This window comes from Durio zibethinus, chromosome 24, assembly GCF_047325235.1.
Source record: "Durio zibethinus cultivar Kanyao isolate XHJ-2024 chromosome 24, ASM4732523v1, whole genome shotgun sequence".
Classification (NCBI taxonomy): domain Eukaryota; kingdom Viridiplantae; phylum Streptophyta; class Magnoliopsida; order Malvales; family Malvaceae; genus Durio; species Durio zibethinus.
Window position 1 is genome coordinate 656,291 of NC_143185.1, and position 14,349 is coordinate 670,639.

General features: G+C 35.9%; 3 protein-coding genes and 1 pseudogene across 3 annotated transcripts; 1 reads left to right on the forward strand and 3 right to left on the reverse strand.

The window, feature by feature from the left end:
* Positions 1-218: 218 nt before the first annotated feature.
* LOC111315871 (light-regulated protein, chloroplastic-like) lies at positions 219-1,543 on the forward strand. Its single transcript, XM_022917885.2, has 3 exons — positions 219-568; positions 924-1,082; positions 1,219-1,543. The coding sequence occupies exons 1-3, from the start codon at positions 387-389 to the stop codon at positions 1,292-1,294; spliced, it is 417 nt and encodes a 138-aa protein (XP_022773620.1). The 5' UTR covers positions 219-386; the 3' UTR covers positions 1,295-1,543.
* A 224-nt stretch (positions 1,544-1,767) lies between these two features.
* Positions 1,768-2,940, reverse strand: LOC111317297 (uncharacterized; annotated as a pseudogene).
* Positions 2,941-3,151: 211 nt separating this feature from the next.
* LOC111315872 (aspartokinase 2, chloroplastic-like) lies at positions 3,152-7,608 on the reverse strand. Its single transcript, XM_022917886.2, has 13 exons — positions 6,899-7,608; positions 6,711-6,793; positions 6,558-6,598; positions 6,268-6,422; positions 5,803-5,952; positions 5,602-5,697; positions 5,270-5,386; positions 4,952-5,071; positions 4,781-4,873; positions 4,577-4,693; positions 4,324-4,440; positions 3,967-4,029; positions 3,152-3,555 (listed from the first exon to the last, which is right to left on the reverse strand). The coding sequence occupies exons 1-13, from the start codon at positions 7,298-7,300 to the stop codon at positions 3,439-3,441; spliced, it is 1,671 nt and encodes a 556-aa protein (XP_022773621.2). The 5' UTR covers positions 7,301-7,608; the 3' UTR covers positions 3,152-3,438.
* Positions 7,609-7,974: 366 nt separating this feature from the next.
* Positions 7,975-11,828, reverse strand: LOC111315873 (transcription factor ICE1-like). Its single transcript, XM_089753505.1, has 4 exons — positions 10,520-11,828; positions 9,913-10,137; positions 8,635-8,805; positions 7,975-8,349 (listed from the first exon to the last, which is right to left on the reverse strand). The coding sequence occupies exons 1-4, from the start codon at positions 11,591-11,593 to the stop codon at positions 8,269-8,271; spliced, it is 1,551 nt and encodes a 516-aa protein (XP_089609631.1). The 5' UTR covers positions 11,594-11,828; the 3' UTR covers positions 7,975-8,268.
* Positions 11,829-14,349: the final 2,521 nt, after the last annotated feature.

A 14,349-nucleotide genomic window follows, 5' to 3' on the forward strand; every position in this document is an offset into this window, starting at 1 on the left:
TCAAAATTTTAAAATAATTTTTAGTAAATATTACATTTTGACCGGTTTTGTATTATACAGTCGTAACTTCATCTTGCCATCATGTCAAACATTGTCATGCCTCCCGAAACATGACAAGCAGATACGGATATTTTTCATGCAAGAATAGGACTCAGAAATATCTTGAAAAGTACCAAAATATCTCCAATAGGATTGGAACAGGTCAGACCAAAGTTCGTGCTTCTCTTAATAGGGTGCCGGTTGCCGATTGATCATGTAGAAAAAGGAACCCTTATCCAGATTGAGTGGCAAATATCTTGCTCTCATACCAGCTAGCCTATAAATTGAATTGCCTCTTTCAGTGAAATTTACTCCTAACTTTAATTTGATATCCATTATTATCCAAAATGCAGGCAGCAACTCTGTGCGTTGCACAACCCGTTCTTTCTCCCTCCAAAAGCTTCTCCCAGCTGGTAAGTTCCTCCCCAAGGCTTGGCTGCTCAATTGCTTTCCCTCGTCTTGGCCTTTCAATCAAAGCCACTGCCACCACCTATGACACTGCCACTGTTGACTACAGCTCTATGCTCTCGTAAGCCTTTTTTTTTTTTTTTTTTTTAACTTTAAACTAGATGGATCTGCTGTTTTTTTTAACTTTAAACTAGATGGATCTGCTGCTTTTTTTAACTTTAAACTAGATAGATCTGCTGCTTCAATTAATACTAATTGAAATTAAAACAATCGCTAGAGCTTAGGCCACCTAGCCTAGGATAAACTATCACTTAATTTTGGTCAACTGGAACTGGAAGATATATACATATATATATGCCCCATGCGAGATCATAGCAGGAAAGAAATGTTTATATATAGATCCTTTGAGTGAAGTTGGGACTTAATTTGTATATGAACCAGGGCCGCTGAACACAAAAGCTTTGCACTTGTGGCAGTGTGTTTCCAGCAGAGGCATGTGAGACAATTGGTGGAGATGCGTGTCGGGCAGACATATACCCTGAAGTAAAGCTACAACCAAATGCCAAAAACGACTCTCCAAGGACCCCAACGGAGTTGATTGACAGAGAATATCTCGACTACAATGATGCAAAAACGTATTTTACTCTCTCAAGAAATTAATCTATTCTATATAATTAATCTACCATTTTTCACATCTGCAATTTTTGAAATTTAAGAATGGTTTAATATTCTTTGCCCTCGCTAACGACAATTAACATGTTCTACATGCAGGGTTTTCTGTGCTGAGGCTTGCGATGATCTGGGTGGAGAATTCTGTAGCCGAGAGTATCAAAGGGGAGTGTATTAGAAACGAGTACTGACCAAGCCATGCGGTGTCCAGGAACACCAGTATCGTTTTCAACTTTCAGGATTGAATATATAATATACATAATTTTCACTTGGCTGTGTAACTACATATAATTTCCTTAAAAGATATATAGTTCTATTTGGAGAAGAAGAGAAGGAAAAGTTGTATATGTATTTCCAACAGTTGCCCTGACAGTAATAATATAGTAGTAGTACAATAAACAAGCCTCTTGACTTGAGTCTTTGCCGACGGAGAAAAGCGTCAAATTAGGATGATGTCCCAGAGACTGAATTATATTCTTCTCTAGATAAGCTTATAACTGCCACCCATGCAAAAATTATGAACAAGTAGCTGGCTCTAAGTATAAATAAATTAATATCAACAAGCTAATCTGAAAACTACGTCAACAAGTTATAGTTAAAAGATGAATTTGATAATAATTCATGGGGATGATACTGGTTTTGAACAGGCACTTAAGCCTAAGTATATAGTAAAAGCAGTTGGCACAAAACCAGTTTTACATGTATATTTTACTCATCTTTAATTTCGTAGTTGAACTAAAGCATAACTTCAGATTACATGTCCTGATAAAGTACAACTTCTTTCAACAAAAAGAAGCAATACAGTACATATAACGCAAAAAAAAAAAAAAAGAAGAAAAAGACAAAATTGAACCCAACAAAGGTTTTTCTTTTTCCTTGGATTTCTTGTTCACAAATTCATCAGGGACAACTTGAAACAACTTCTTCTGCTTAGATTTGGCAATCTTCTGCAAAGTATTTGGATTAGTAATCTTCTGAAGCTTAGTGCCAGACCTCAATAATTCTCTTTCTTCTTCTTCTCTCTCTCTCCTCTCTCTTCTTTCTGTCCTCCATCTCATTTTGTCTAATCTCTTCCTTCAACTCATTCATCCTCTCTCTATAACCTCCCTTTATCTCCTTTTGTCTCTCTCTTCCCTCCAAAGTCCTCTTTATACTCACCTGCTTCGCCGACGCACGCTGCTTTTGTCGCTCCTTCCAGTTCCGACCCGACACCTTTCCCGCAATCACGCCGTCGTAGGTGGGTGGATCCAAGTTGGGTTTGTTGGTGTTGCCCGAGGAAGGCACGGCAGAGCGCTTTGAAGGTGGGGGACAAGAATCATCAATGTCCATGGACGTGGCGCCTATGGCAGCATCGTTACTGTTGACGGCATCGGAGGTGATTTGGGATTCTTGGCGCTTTCGCTTGTAAGTTTTACCGCCGAAACCTTCATCAAGGCGGCAGAAATCGATTGTGCAAAGCAATAACGGTGGAGAAGTTGGCGTTGTAAACACAACAAAAGCCGGCCTTTCTTTTAACCCTTTTGGGGGATGGGGGGAGGGGCGCGCTTGACTCTTATATTGCTGGGGACTTGAGTTGGGCTGTTGGGCTGTTGTTTCGCATCGGTGGCATTCTCTAAAGCCCATGAAAGCAAGAGGAAAGGATATCAGCCCATTGAAAGGGCCTTGGGTAAATGTATAGTTGGTTGCAGAAGTTAATTTGACTGTTCGGTCGGTGACTGCCATGTTAGTCTTAAGTAACAACTTTGCCCATTATGGTAAATTGGCCCAGTTTAAGACACCCATAAAAACTAAACCAAAAAAACTGCCCAGTAAAAGAGCCTTAAGCCAATTAAGGCAGTTGGGTTGCGTTGGGTGGGTCCGTGACTTATGAATCTCTTAAGCTCATAAAACCATGCAGTTAATTTGTCAAGTTTTTCCTTCTATTTTGAGTTTTGTTGGGAAACCATCCAGAACTAGTCTCCGGAGAAGCAGGTCCTTTAATTCCCTGCACAGGTTATGAAAATTCTGGAACTCTACAAATCTTGTCTTGAGAGAATTGAGATGGAATATACGGCAATTTTTTTCATTAAATTCATATAGAAAATCAAGCAGTATTTTTTTTTTTCTTTTTGGTTCATAGGAGGGCAAAGCCCTTACAAATCAAGAAGTATTTGGCAAATAGTAAAATCATCCATTACGTACTACATTTAATAGTGTTACATCATACCAATTAGATATCATAAATTGGTACATCTTTACCTAGCAAGATCCGTGAGGGAAGCATAAGACTCCTAAGCTCATTAAATCAAATGAATTCGAATTGAGCATATAGTAAACTTGTCATCAGTTGGCAGAATCACATTGATCTAATTCGGGGAGATCACTTTCAAAGAATGCTGAATGAAGAGCCCTGACACACTGTTCGGCTTCTTTGTCATGTACAATCAATGATATATTAACCTAAAGGTAAAACAGTTGCTACGAGTTACAACTTATATGGGCACATAAATAAAGCAATTACATAGGTACACCTCTACATTATATATATATATATATATATAAAAATGGGAGTCCAAAAGAATATCCCACCTTTTAGATGGAATGGTGTTTTGAGCGAGTGCCGAAAGAAGATTTTAGTAAATCATTGTATTCTGGTCAGGGCTAGAGAGTGACAGCCTAGTGGGACCAAATATCTATTTTCATATAAATACCTTTAAGAAAGTCATCCGAAAGAAAGATTTGAGGAAAATATATTTTTTTATGAGGCCCAGGAGGGCACTAAAAAATGTGTCAATTTTAATGATGCTTAGAAGCACAAGCTAGGGCTCGGAGGCCAATATGAGAAAAAAATAGAGTTATTGCAGGGGATACCTTAGATGCACCCTGAGAGATCATTTGAACATTGACTCCGTTGGTCCTAAGAACGCGAAATGCCTGTCACAATATTCAACTATCAATGAATACCAAAACGAAACAAAAAAAAAAAAACCATAAACAAGATTAACATATAATGGCAGTGATTGACAGTATCTGAAGGCAGAGAAAGAAGACACAAGAAAACAAAGACTTCCTACAAGTTCAATAAGTAATTCGCAAAAGGCCCCTTGGAACTTGCAGTAAAGACAAGCCCCACGCTTGCTAACTCTGAATCTCATCAAATCAAATAAGAAGATGATTTAAAAGTTTTAATCTGGTTTGTAAGCAATATGACAGATGATAATGCAGTACCTTCTCCAGTGTAAGTGAGGATCTCTGGACATTCCCAATGAGAGAAATGATAGATCTGTGTTGAAGCAGATTGACAACAGCAATTTTCTCAAGTTCTTCTACAACATGGTCAAGTTCCTGTCAAGAGAAAATATACAAACAGAGGAAATGGTTCAGAATCCTTCTGCAGAACAACGGCTAGTAGCAAAGCAAGCATAAAATTTGTAACATGATATGAATAATTAAAGCATGAAGAAAGGTAGCATACACTTGCCTGTTTAATTAACTCTCTGCTCCAAAGTTTTGATGGATCCAAAGTCAATGAAATACTGACTTCACTAGTAGCTACAACATCCACCGAGATGCCTAAATCTTCGAAGATAGAAAATACCTGCACAGATAAAAAGATACATATCAATTGCCAAATAGAAAATCCAAAATAACAGAGAGCATTAAAATAAAGAAATGGCTTTCCAACCTTCGCAAGAAAGCCAAATTGACCAAGCATGCGTGTGCTGACAATATCCAACATGGTGACATTCTGTTTCAACACAATGCTGGTGAGCACCGCCTGCAATTAGGAAAAGAATGATTAAAGGAGTTCATATTTCATTAAAGAACACTAAGCAAACAATTAGCTGCTACAAACCTTACTCATATCTCTATTCCTGGTGATGAGAGTTCCTGGAGCATTACGATTGTAAGAATTTTTAACCCTAACAGGAATATCACCCTCTCTAGCTGGTCTCATGGATTGTGGATGCAGAACCTGAACAAGGGAAGGACGATCATCCAAATTCACTCAGTTAGCCATGCTTAGATCAATTAAACGATCATTACATTACCTCCAAAAATAGAACCCAAAAGCAAAGACACACATGTATATATGCCTTTTTCATCAGAAGGGGGCACTGGGTAGTTATTAAAAGGAAAAAAGGAGAACAAAAGCAGCATATCAATATAATACCTGAGCACCAAAGTAAGCAAGTTCGGCTGCCTCTTCAAATGACAGGTAGGGGACAGGTTCTGCACGTGGATATATGTTAGGATCACAGGTCAAAACGCCATCAACATCTTTCCATACCTATAAAGAATAAAGAATACTGTCATACACTCAAAAAGGTACATTATGCTGGAAACAGGGTATAAACTTGTGAGTATTTGTTTTTGTTACAACTTTGGGTGCACAGTACATTTGAACATATAGATGCTTGACAAGAAAAAAAAAGAACTGGCTATCTTTATGCATCAGTAGGTTTATGACTTATACATGTTCAGACCTTGAACACATGCACTGACCTGAATTTCTCGCAACCCCAATGCTTTTCCGATGGTTGTGGCTGTCAAATCACTACCACCCCTACCTAAAGTAGTAATTGCACAAGATCTCCAGCCCTACAATAAGAAGTGAAAAGATAAAAAGCATTACCAAAAGATCCCTGCAAGAAACTCTTGTTTAAGAATGAAATCATTTCAAAAAGATATCAGCAGCTGTTAAACCTTTCCGAGGAAACCTGTGACAATTGGGATAGCAGGATCACTGATCCAATCATCATTTAACCTTTTTGCAACAGCGGGGTAAGTTGCCTCCAGAATATCCGCATTTGTGAAGTCATCGGTGGTAATGAAACCAATTTCGAAGGCATCATACTGCAAAACAAGACATTGACTTATAATTTGCAGTCCTCATGATGGTGGTTAAGGGGAAATGTAGAGAATACAATCCTGTGCATAAATTTGATTAAAAATGAAGCATGGAGAAGTCAAGTATCCTAATCATTGCTGATTTGAATTTTGAACCACAAAGAAATTCAACTTTAGAGTTAGGAAAACATACTTTTAGGAGTGTTTTATCAAAAAGAGGAGTGCAAAGTATTTTTTTAGATGAAAATAATACAACAGGTCAAATTGCCCGGTAATTATACGAACAACCAGATACGGGAAAAAAGGAGACAAACAGCATACTTGATGGGCCTTAACACCAATTTTATTCAAATATGCTGCAAAAATCCTCGTAGACATGCACTCCCCAAATGAAACTAAATAGTCTTTTGTCCTTAATGTTAACTCTTTCATCAGAGCAATTCCCTTTAAGAGCTGCTCCAATTCTTCTAGGTGCCCTGCAAAAGGTTTTTTCATGCAAAAAAGCAAGACAGAAACCAGCCATCAATGTGAAACTGAATGAACCAAAAAGTTTCTTGAGGTTGGAAAGAAAGAAGAATTGACCTCAACTCAAGAGCAGATTATAATCTCACCATCAACAACCGACCTGTCCACTCCAAGCTCATCAGCCGTCCTGGGCATTAAAATTGAACATAAGAGATAACAAACTTATGTCAGAACTCCTTATCTTTACAAACAAAAAGCAAAGGAGTGCAGAAAAAAGAAAACCTTGCCCTTTTGCTTACCTATGATGCAGCTCTTTTATAAAGATCAACTCTTCAATAGTATCTACCTTAGTGACACCACAGCTAATAGCCTTTTCTCCAGCCTAATCATCAAACCAAAAGCCAACTTCTTAGTAGACCCTTTAAGCTCCAGAGTGTATGAAATTAATGGATAAAAAAATAAAAGCCAAATTAAATAACAGGATTACCAGCAAAAGCTTATTGGTTGTCTTTCCCATAGCAGAAAGAACAATGACTGGCCTTTCAGTAGGAAAACTAAGTATAAGGTCAGCAACCTCTCTCATTCGCTCAGCGGAAGCCACTGATGATCCACCGAACTTCATCACACACGTCAATTGATTCTCTGGTTCTCCCAAGGTTGCTTTCCTCTCAATCACATCCACATCTCCTCCTTCGCAACTAACTTTAAAGACTCTAGTTTTACAACAATGTCTTAGGCTCCTATATAAGTCGAAAGAATTTGAAGACCGAAATGTAGCAAAATTAAGCTGACTTGACCATGCCGATTGGCAGTGCAAAGAACTCTGGTTTGGAAGCGAATGCGACAGAGGCGTTTTCACAGCAGAAAATTGCAACGAAGCCGCCATCATTCTCAACGATATGAGTTGTCCAAAGATCTGATTAAAGAAAATACAATCAGTCAGAAAGTAAAAAACAAGACAAACAGGCAAAGCGGGGAGAGCAAAAAACACCGCCGCCTCGCTCAGCTGCTCTTCTTTTAATCACACTGCTCTCAGTTATTTGTCGGAAACCCTCACTTCCCATTGTGTTTTGGGTCTTCATGAAAATGGATGGCCAAGATTTGTAATGTCAGGGCCGTGACTTTGATATCTGACGGCAATAGGGCAATCTGTTGGGCCGCGGCGCATTGGTTTTGAAACTGACTTCTCTCGTGCTTGGTCTTTTTGTAATATATTTTTAGTTTAAAGTTAAAACAAAATGGTGCGGACTGCCGGGGTCCCCTTATTTGGGATTATTTTTCTAATTAATTTTTATTAATTTTCATATTTAATTTAAAATTGTTAAGTTTTAATCATAAATTTAAGTTAAGGTATATTATTCAATTTTAGGTAAAATAAAGAAAAATTTTATTATTTTATAAGTAATGGAAAGAATTTTTTTCCCTGCACCTCTATTTTTTAAATGACCACCAATTTCTACATCTTTTTTTTTTATTTTTTTTCTAAAAAACAATTAACACGTTTTTATTTTAATTTTTTTTAAATATGATTCTTAAAATTTTATTTAGATTTAATTTTCTGAATGAGAGGAACTTGGTTCACCTTTTATTCATAGTGCTGCAACACCAACTACACAATCATTCTCACGTTTAACATTACATTAGCCATTAGCCATTAGCCATCAACCATCAAATTCCTAGCTGAAAAACCATGCGTAAAACACCTAATAAAACAATCTTGTATCTACTTGTCAACTCAAAAACTAAGAAAGAAATTAACATTAACTTGCTTGCGCCACCTACAAACATTATCTCATCAACGCCTTCTTCTACTTCAAATTGATTTTACAACACTATTACTACAGTCACATCAGCTTTTCAAGTCACATGGAAGCCTGCTGAATCCAAAAGCACGGCTTTGATTTGCTCAGGCATTACGTCCTCCCCTTCCCTGCTTTGCTGTTAAACAACAAACCAAATAATCAAATTATCCATTTCTTCATCCATTCACTGACAAAATCTTCTTATTTGGATTTTAGTGGGACCTGAAAACTTATACAACAGGACAATAAGAAGAAGAGACCCCTCAATCTCAGAGGTTTTGAATTGTTACAGAGATGTTAGTTGCAATCATGTGAGAAGAACATATATAATCTCTAGGATAGATGCGCAAATTAAAATTGATCTTTAAATGGAAATATCACCAGAAGCAGATGAAGACAAGAAGAGAAGGAAGAAGTGCACCTCAGCTCGGAACACATCCAGTGCAAACCCATTGAAACAGCTGATTACAGCCTGCTGTATATCCAATCCAAGGTTGTCTAGGGCTCTCATAGTGGACAGCAAGAGACCTGGCCTGCGAGCACAAAACATGTGAATGTTGACAGCCCTTCCTTCCCTTACCCTAACCTCCACCTGGAAATTCAGAAATAGAAATGTGAAAATTAGGAGTTTACTTGAGTTATTGTTCAAAACATTTAGGAAAAAAGAATTGTCTGTAACAAGTTACACTGACACAACCTGGTGAAAGTTTTTGGCAAGCATATGTCTGTCCAAAAGTATATCATGTCTGACATGAGTTCTACATCCAAGTGCAAAGAAACAAAAGCCTAGCATATAAATATATAAAGAATATTGTTGACCAGGGAAATAACAAATATCTCACTTCTTCAGTTATTTTGTATGGATGGAAAGGAATTCAAGGCTTCATGGCAAGAAAATTATTACTTCTTCAGTTGTTCTTAAGTGAAAGAAGCTGTTCATGGATTGCAGGGGATTATATCAACAGGATGCTTATTAGCAACTGGGTATTTCGAGCAAGATATGCTTGTTTAATGATTACTCCTTTATATATATATATATATATATATATATATAACATTTCATAACCAACAAGAAGCTAAGCAGAAGACAAGAAAATGATCAATAAAATGAGAAAAAGAACAAAAACAAAAAAGCTCAAAAATGAAAATTGCAGCCTCCTCAGTACATCATATTTATCTAATATAGAGTACTCTATTTTTCATGATAAGGTCCATCAACAAATTCAAAACCTAACAAGTTTAATGAGCACATGTTCTATATATAAATGGACGAAATATTGGAACCCATTGTTCTTGCAAGTACATAGACAAAAACTAACATATTGTATATGTTTAACAGGGCATTGTTAACTTTCCAAAATCAACTTTAAATACAAATCATTTGAAAGTCTACCAGTCCATACTCGAATTAGAAAGAGTACAACTTTATGCAACATTCGAGCTCAATATTAACTTATTTGTCTAGCTGGTATCATGCAAGTCACTATCAGAAAAGAACACATAGGCATCCATGTTTTGCTCCTCTCACCTTCAAGATTTTCAAATTTATCATGCATGTTAAATTTTTTGCATAGTAGGTAAAAGGACTTTTAAGTAATAACATCAATTTCTCATAGAAATAAAGAAAACAAGCAATTGTAGCAAAACTTGAGCAAATAAATAGGAAAAAATAAGTCAACTTTTAAGTCCAAAATTTTACCTTTGCCTGTTGGCTTTTAGGGCTTGGCAATGAGCTGGGGCACAGTTCTTCCTTGACACGACATGGAAGGGTAGGTGAAGTTGGTGTCAATGGGTGGAAACTTGTAGATGGTGGCATCAAAGAGCCAGGTGGAGTGGATTCAAGTTCAGTATGGAGATCATTGATCCTTTTCAGAAGCTCCTTTAAGTAATCAACGGCATCCCCAAGTATTGAAGCCCTATCCATCTATGACATGATAAGCACAATGAGTAGCTGTCATCATTACCAGTTTCAATTAAAGGAACACCAAGGTAATATACGTCTAACTAAAATCACCCCGAAACAACAATAATCACAAGCACTCAACAGACAACATGTAATCTTAAAAGCAAAGGGGGAAAAAGCTAAAATTAAGCATGCATGTTCTCAAACTCTAACAGAAATTAGGTAACATAGCATTTAATTCAAGAGTCAAGACCAAATGCCACATATCAAGATCCTAATTTTGAATACCTATAACAATTAACATGAACAAACCAACATGACCACAATAGCAAGACCACAAAAGAATATGCTAGTCTATAATAAGTAATAACTAATTCCTGAAGAATTTTCAAATATAATATACCTTGCTAATCTTGGGCACTACAGACCTAAGCATGTAAAGCCTATCATTGAGCTTCTTCCTTCTCCGTCTCTCCGCCATCAGATTTTTTGCCGGCATCCCCTTCTTCTTCCCCTTGTGATCCCCACCACCAGTAACTGTACTAGTTGCATAATTGAAAACATCATTTTTTACACTCTCTTCCACTTTGCAATCATCATTCCTCTCATCCGAATCATAATTCAAACCCGACACATCGATATTGGCTTCTTCAATATCTCCTTCCTCATACCTCTTCCGATTTGCTACTGACACTTCCGCTCCAAATCTCAGCTCTGAAACATCCAAATTCCCCAATTTATCAGCCCCACCAGAGCCCTGCCGCATCGCTGCTCGCTTCTGAAACAAAGTTGGTTCAGAACCAACTGAAGGGAAAACTTCAAGTGGCTTCAAAATCTTTCCTCTGTTCATAAACATGGCATTCGCCGATCCAGCAAAATCACCAGCACTAGTACCACCACTCAAAGCAGAAGCATTTTCAGTTCCTGTGAACAACCTTGTACCTTGAAACTCTGAGCTCGAACTGAAGTCAGGAGTGCCCATTTGGGTCTGAGGAAAACTCATCAGATTGGGGGTTTGATTCGGCTGAAACTGAGCGATAAAAGCCGTTTCGGAACCGAAATCAAAGGCATTGTCAAAAGGGTTGTGGCAGGAAACATTGAGGAGAGAAGAGAAGCAAGATTTAGGAGGCAAGAAAGGGTGTGACTGTGAAGGGTCAAGTAAGAAGGCCTGCGAGGGAGAACAAGAAGCAGAGGAATCAATTGGGTTGTGAAGGAGGAGACTGTTATCAAACTGGTTGGAGCAGAAACCAAGCTCTCTGATTTGAAGATCCTGGTTCATAGCTGGGTTTATGTACCAATCAGTGTCAAGCATGGATTTGAAGGTGGGAAGCGAAGCACCGGACATATTCAAATCCTCTTCATTAGTCTCAATTTCATTATTGCCGCTAGTATTGATGTTGTTTCGGGTCCAAGAAGAAACTGCATGTTCTTCGTCTTCTCCATCCATCCAAACGAGGCCGTTAGCTCCAAGGACCATCTCTCTCACTCTCAAGCTCTCAGCCTTTTTTTTTTTTTTGTTGGTTTGGGAGAGAGAGAGAGAGAGAGAGAGAGAGAGAGAACGCAGTTACAGCAGGGGAAGAAAGAAGAGAGAATTGAGAGAGAGAAAGGAGAGAAAAGTGAAGTAGCTTTTCAGCAGAGCATCATATTTTTGGGGGAAAGAAAGAGAGATTCCAAGTTTGAACGTTACGAATGTACTCAACTCAATCTCAGACAAACGAATGGAGACCGCTACCTGGTTTATCTACCATGTGCCTGCCGCTACTTGCTTTTCTTTTTTTATTTATCCTATAATATAATACTATTACTATAAGCTCCATTGATTTGAGGTATTTTTACTTAGAAAAATTTAGAAATTGATTTAAATAGAAGTATTCGGTTTATTTATATCTATTTTTTTATTTGATTTAAATTAAATTTAGATATTAAATATATATTAAATTCATATTAAATTTTAAATCGAGATATGAAAAATAAAAAAATTAAATTGAATAAAATTATATTTTTATTAATTTATATATTTTTAAAATTTTTATAAAATCAAAATAATTATTTTATATATACATATATTAAAATAAAATTTTGTTAATTTGTATATATATTTTAAATTTCTATAAAATAAAAATAATTATTTTATATATAAATATATTAAAATTTTTATTAAAATAATATATAAAAATATAAAAATATAAATTTTAAAACCTATAAATCAAATTTGAATTGATTTCAATAAAATATCAATTTGAATTTGAATCGAAATTTAAAAAATTATAATATTATATATTATTAAAAAAATAAATCAAATCTGATTCAAATCTTTTTTATTCGTATTACTAATAATTTTTCAACCATAAGACATTTTTATCAATCCATTTTGTGCATTTGGCTTGAATTTTAATTTAAGGTGATTAATATTATGATTATGATTTTTACTAAATTAAATTGATGAGTTTAGACTCAATAAAAATGTTAGCCAAAAAAAATTCAATAACGTGTCAAGTTAAATTAATGGCCAAATTTACACCTTTTTTAACGTATTTTTGGGGTTTAACGTTTATTAATCAAATTAAGCAACTACCTTCACGATTATCATCTAAGGGCTGCACTTTGGTGTATAATTATTAGTTGCTTGGTGTATAATTATTAGTTGCTCTGATTTTTCTTTTTTAATCTAGTGATTAAGAGATTAGTTGAAAGTTATGTAAAGCGAGAATTTTATTCTGTCATCCTTAAAGTTGGTAGTTCGACTCGAGTTCGACAGATTCTAACTTGATCATATAAGGTTAATTTTTTTTTTTTTAAATTCAAATTTTGGATTGAATCGAATCGGATTGGATATTATTAAGGAAAAAATTAGATTCGAGTTGAGTTAGTATTTTAGGTAAAGTCGATTTGATGTTATATTAAAAATTATTTTTTAATTTTTTATTTATATATAATTATATATTTATATTTAAAAAATAATATTTTATATTTTAAAAAATAATATTTTATTAATTTCGAATCGAATTGAATTTAAATATAAAAAATCAAAAAATCAAAATCGAATTCGAGTTCAAATTCAAATTCAGATTTTTTTATTATAAAATTGGATCAGATTCATGACGAGTAAAAACTTGTCTCAATTCGATCCCTAATCATCCCCTCCTCTTGTAAGGGCACTAACCCTCTTTTACAAAAAAAAAAAAAAATTTAGCTGCCCTTTCATGACCAATGGCAATGAATGACCATCCAAAAAAAAAAAAAAATCAATTCTGTAGCAATAACCCATCATATACGGGTATATTAACATGCATGAATCTTGAACGCTGCCTGGTAAATGGAACAAATAGTTCAATGATAGATCCTCTCTAGCGAGCTATTAAATGAAATCACATACTATTACACGTCATTTTCACTTCTTTTTTAATGCCCTGATCTTTCAGAAAGATATCTGTCATGCCAATTGGATCATTCATGGTATAGAGAGAGAGAGAGAAACAAAGAATATAATATATTATCATCATGCAGTAAAAAGGGCACCAGAAGAGAAGTGAGACAAGCACACCAATGATCAAACGAGGAAGGAGATTGTTACTTAACATTCAAAACCTATCACACATTAATTCATTCATTCATTCTAACCCCATATATTCCCTTTTTAATTTCTTACAATAAAAAAAAAAAAAAAGAAAAGATGATCAGATTGTAGCTTGCATTGCATGTGGTCACAGTTGAGTTAACCTGAAGCTCTTTCTACACCAAGCAATGGCTGCCTCTGCCGCTTTCTTAATTACTAGTACCATTCAAATTGCACGCTGTGGTTTCTTTCCTCTTCCCTTTTCCCCGTTCAAATAGCAAAGCAATTGGAGTCCATTTCATTTGCCATTTTCTCCATGCAACACCTTTATTTAAATTGGAATAAATTTTTCAAAAGAAAACCCAAGTTTCTCGTGATCTCCTTTCCACTCACCGCACCCACTCCCCAATCAACCCTCCGCTTTTTATTCCCCAACTTCCCTCTTGTTAATTCAAATCGTTTATGATCTCCTCTTCCCATTATTACACTTGTCTCCCTCTCTATTCATCTAGAGATCGATGATGATGGTTCAAGTTAACTTAGATTTTGGTTAGCACATCAAAACTGACTGCAGCTTTGCCATTTGCCAACTTCTTTAAGCCGTCCAGAAACTCCAGGGTCGAGGAGGAAGAGGGGAAAGCGAAGCAGAGTTTCAACTTTCAACAAAATTAACTCAA

What these genes read in the sequence shown, in the direction of transcription:
- LOC111315871 (XM_022917885.2), top strand. Translation starts at nt 387, where the DNA reads ATGCAGGCAGCAACTCTGTGCGTTGCACAACCCGTTCTTTCTCCCTCC. An exon ending in GACTACAGCTCTATGCTCTC is followed by an intron (nt 569 to 923) that starts GTAAGCCTTTTT and finishes CACTTGTGGCAG; the next exon opens with TGTGTTTCCAGCAGAGGCAT. An exon ending in GACTACAATGATGCAAAAAC is followed by an intron (nt 1,083 to 1,218) that starts GTATTTTACTCT and finishes TTCTACATGCAG; the next exon opens with GGTTTTCTGTGCTGAGGCTT.
- LOC111315872 (XM_022917886.2), bottom strand. Translation starts at nt 7,300, where the DNA reads ATGATGGCGGCTTCGTTGCAATTTTCTGCTGTGAAAACGCCTCTGTCG. An exon ending in ATAAAAGAGCTGCATCATAG is followed by an intron (nt 6,599 to 6,710) that starts GTAAGCAAAAGG and finishes TTTAATGCCCAG; the next exon opens with GACGGCTGATGAGCTTGGAG. An exon ending in GGACAGGTCGGTTGTTGATG is followed by an intron (nt 6,423 to 6,557) that starts GTGAGATTATAA and finishes AACCTTTTGCAG; the next exon opens with GGCACCTAGAAGAATTGGAG.
- LOC111315873 (XM_089753505.1), bottom strand. Translation starts at nt 11,593, where the DNA reads ATGGTCCTTGGAGCTAACGGCCTCGTTTGGATGGATGGAGAAGACGAA. An exon ending in TAGTGCCCAAGATTAGCAAG is followed by an intron (nt 10,138 to 10,519) that starts GTATATTATATT and finishes ATCATGTCATAG; the next exon opens with ATGGATAGGGCTTCAATACT. An exon ending in CTAAAAGCCAACAGGCAAAG is followed by an intron (nt 8,806 to 9,912) that starts GTAAAATTTTGG and finishes CTGAATTTCCAG; the next exon opens with GTGGAGGTTAGGGTAAGGGA.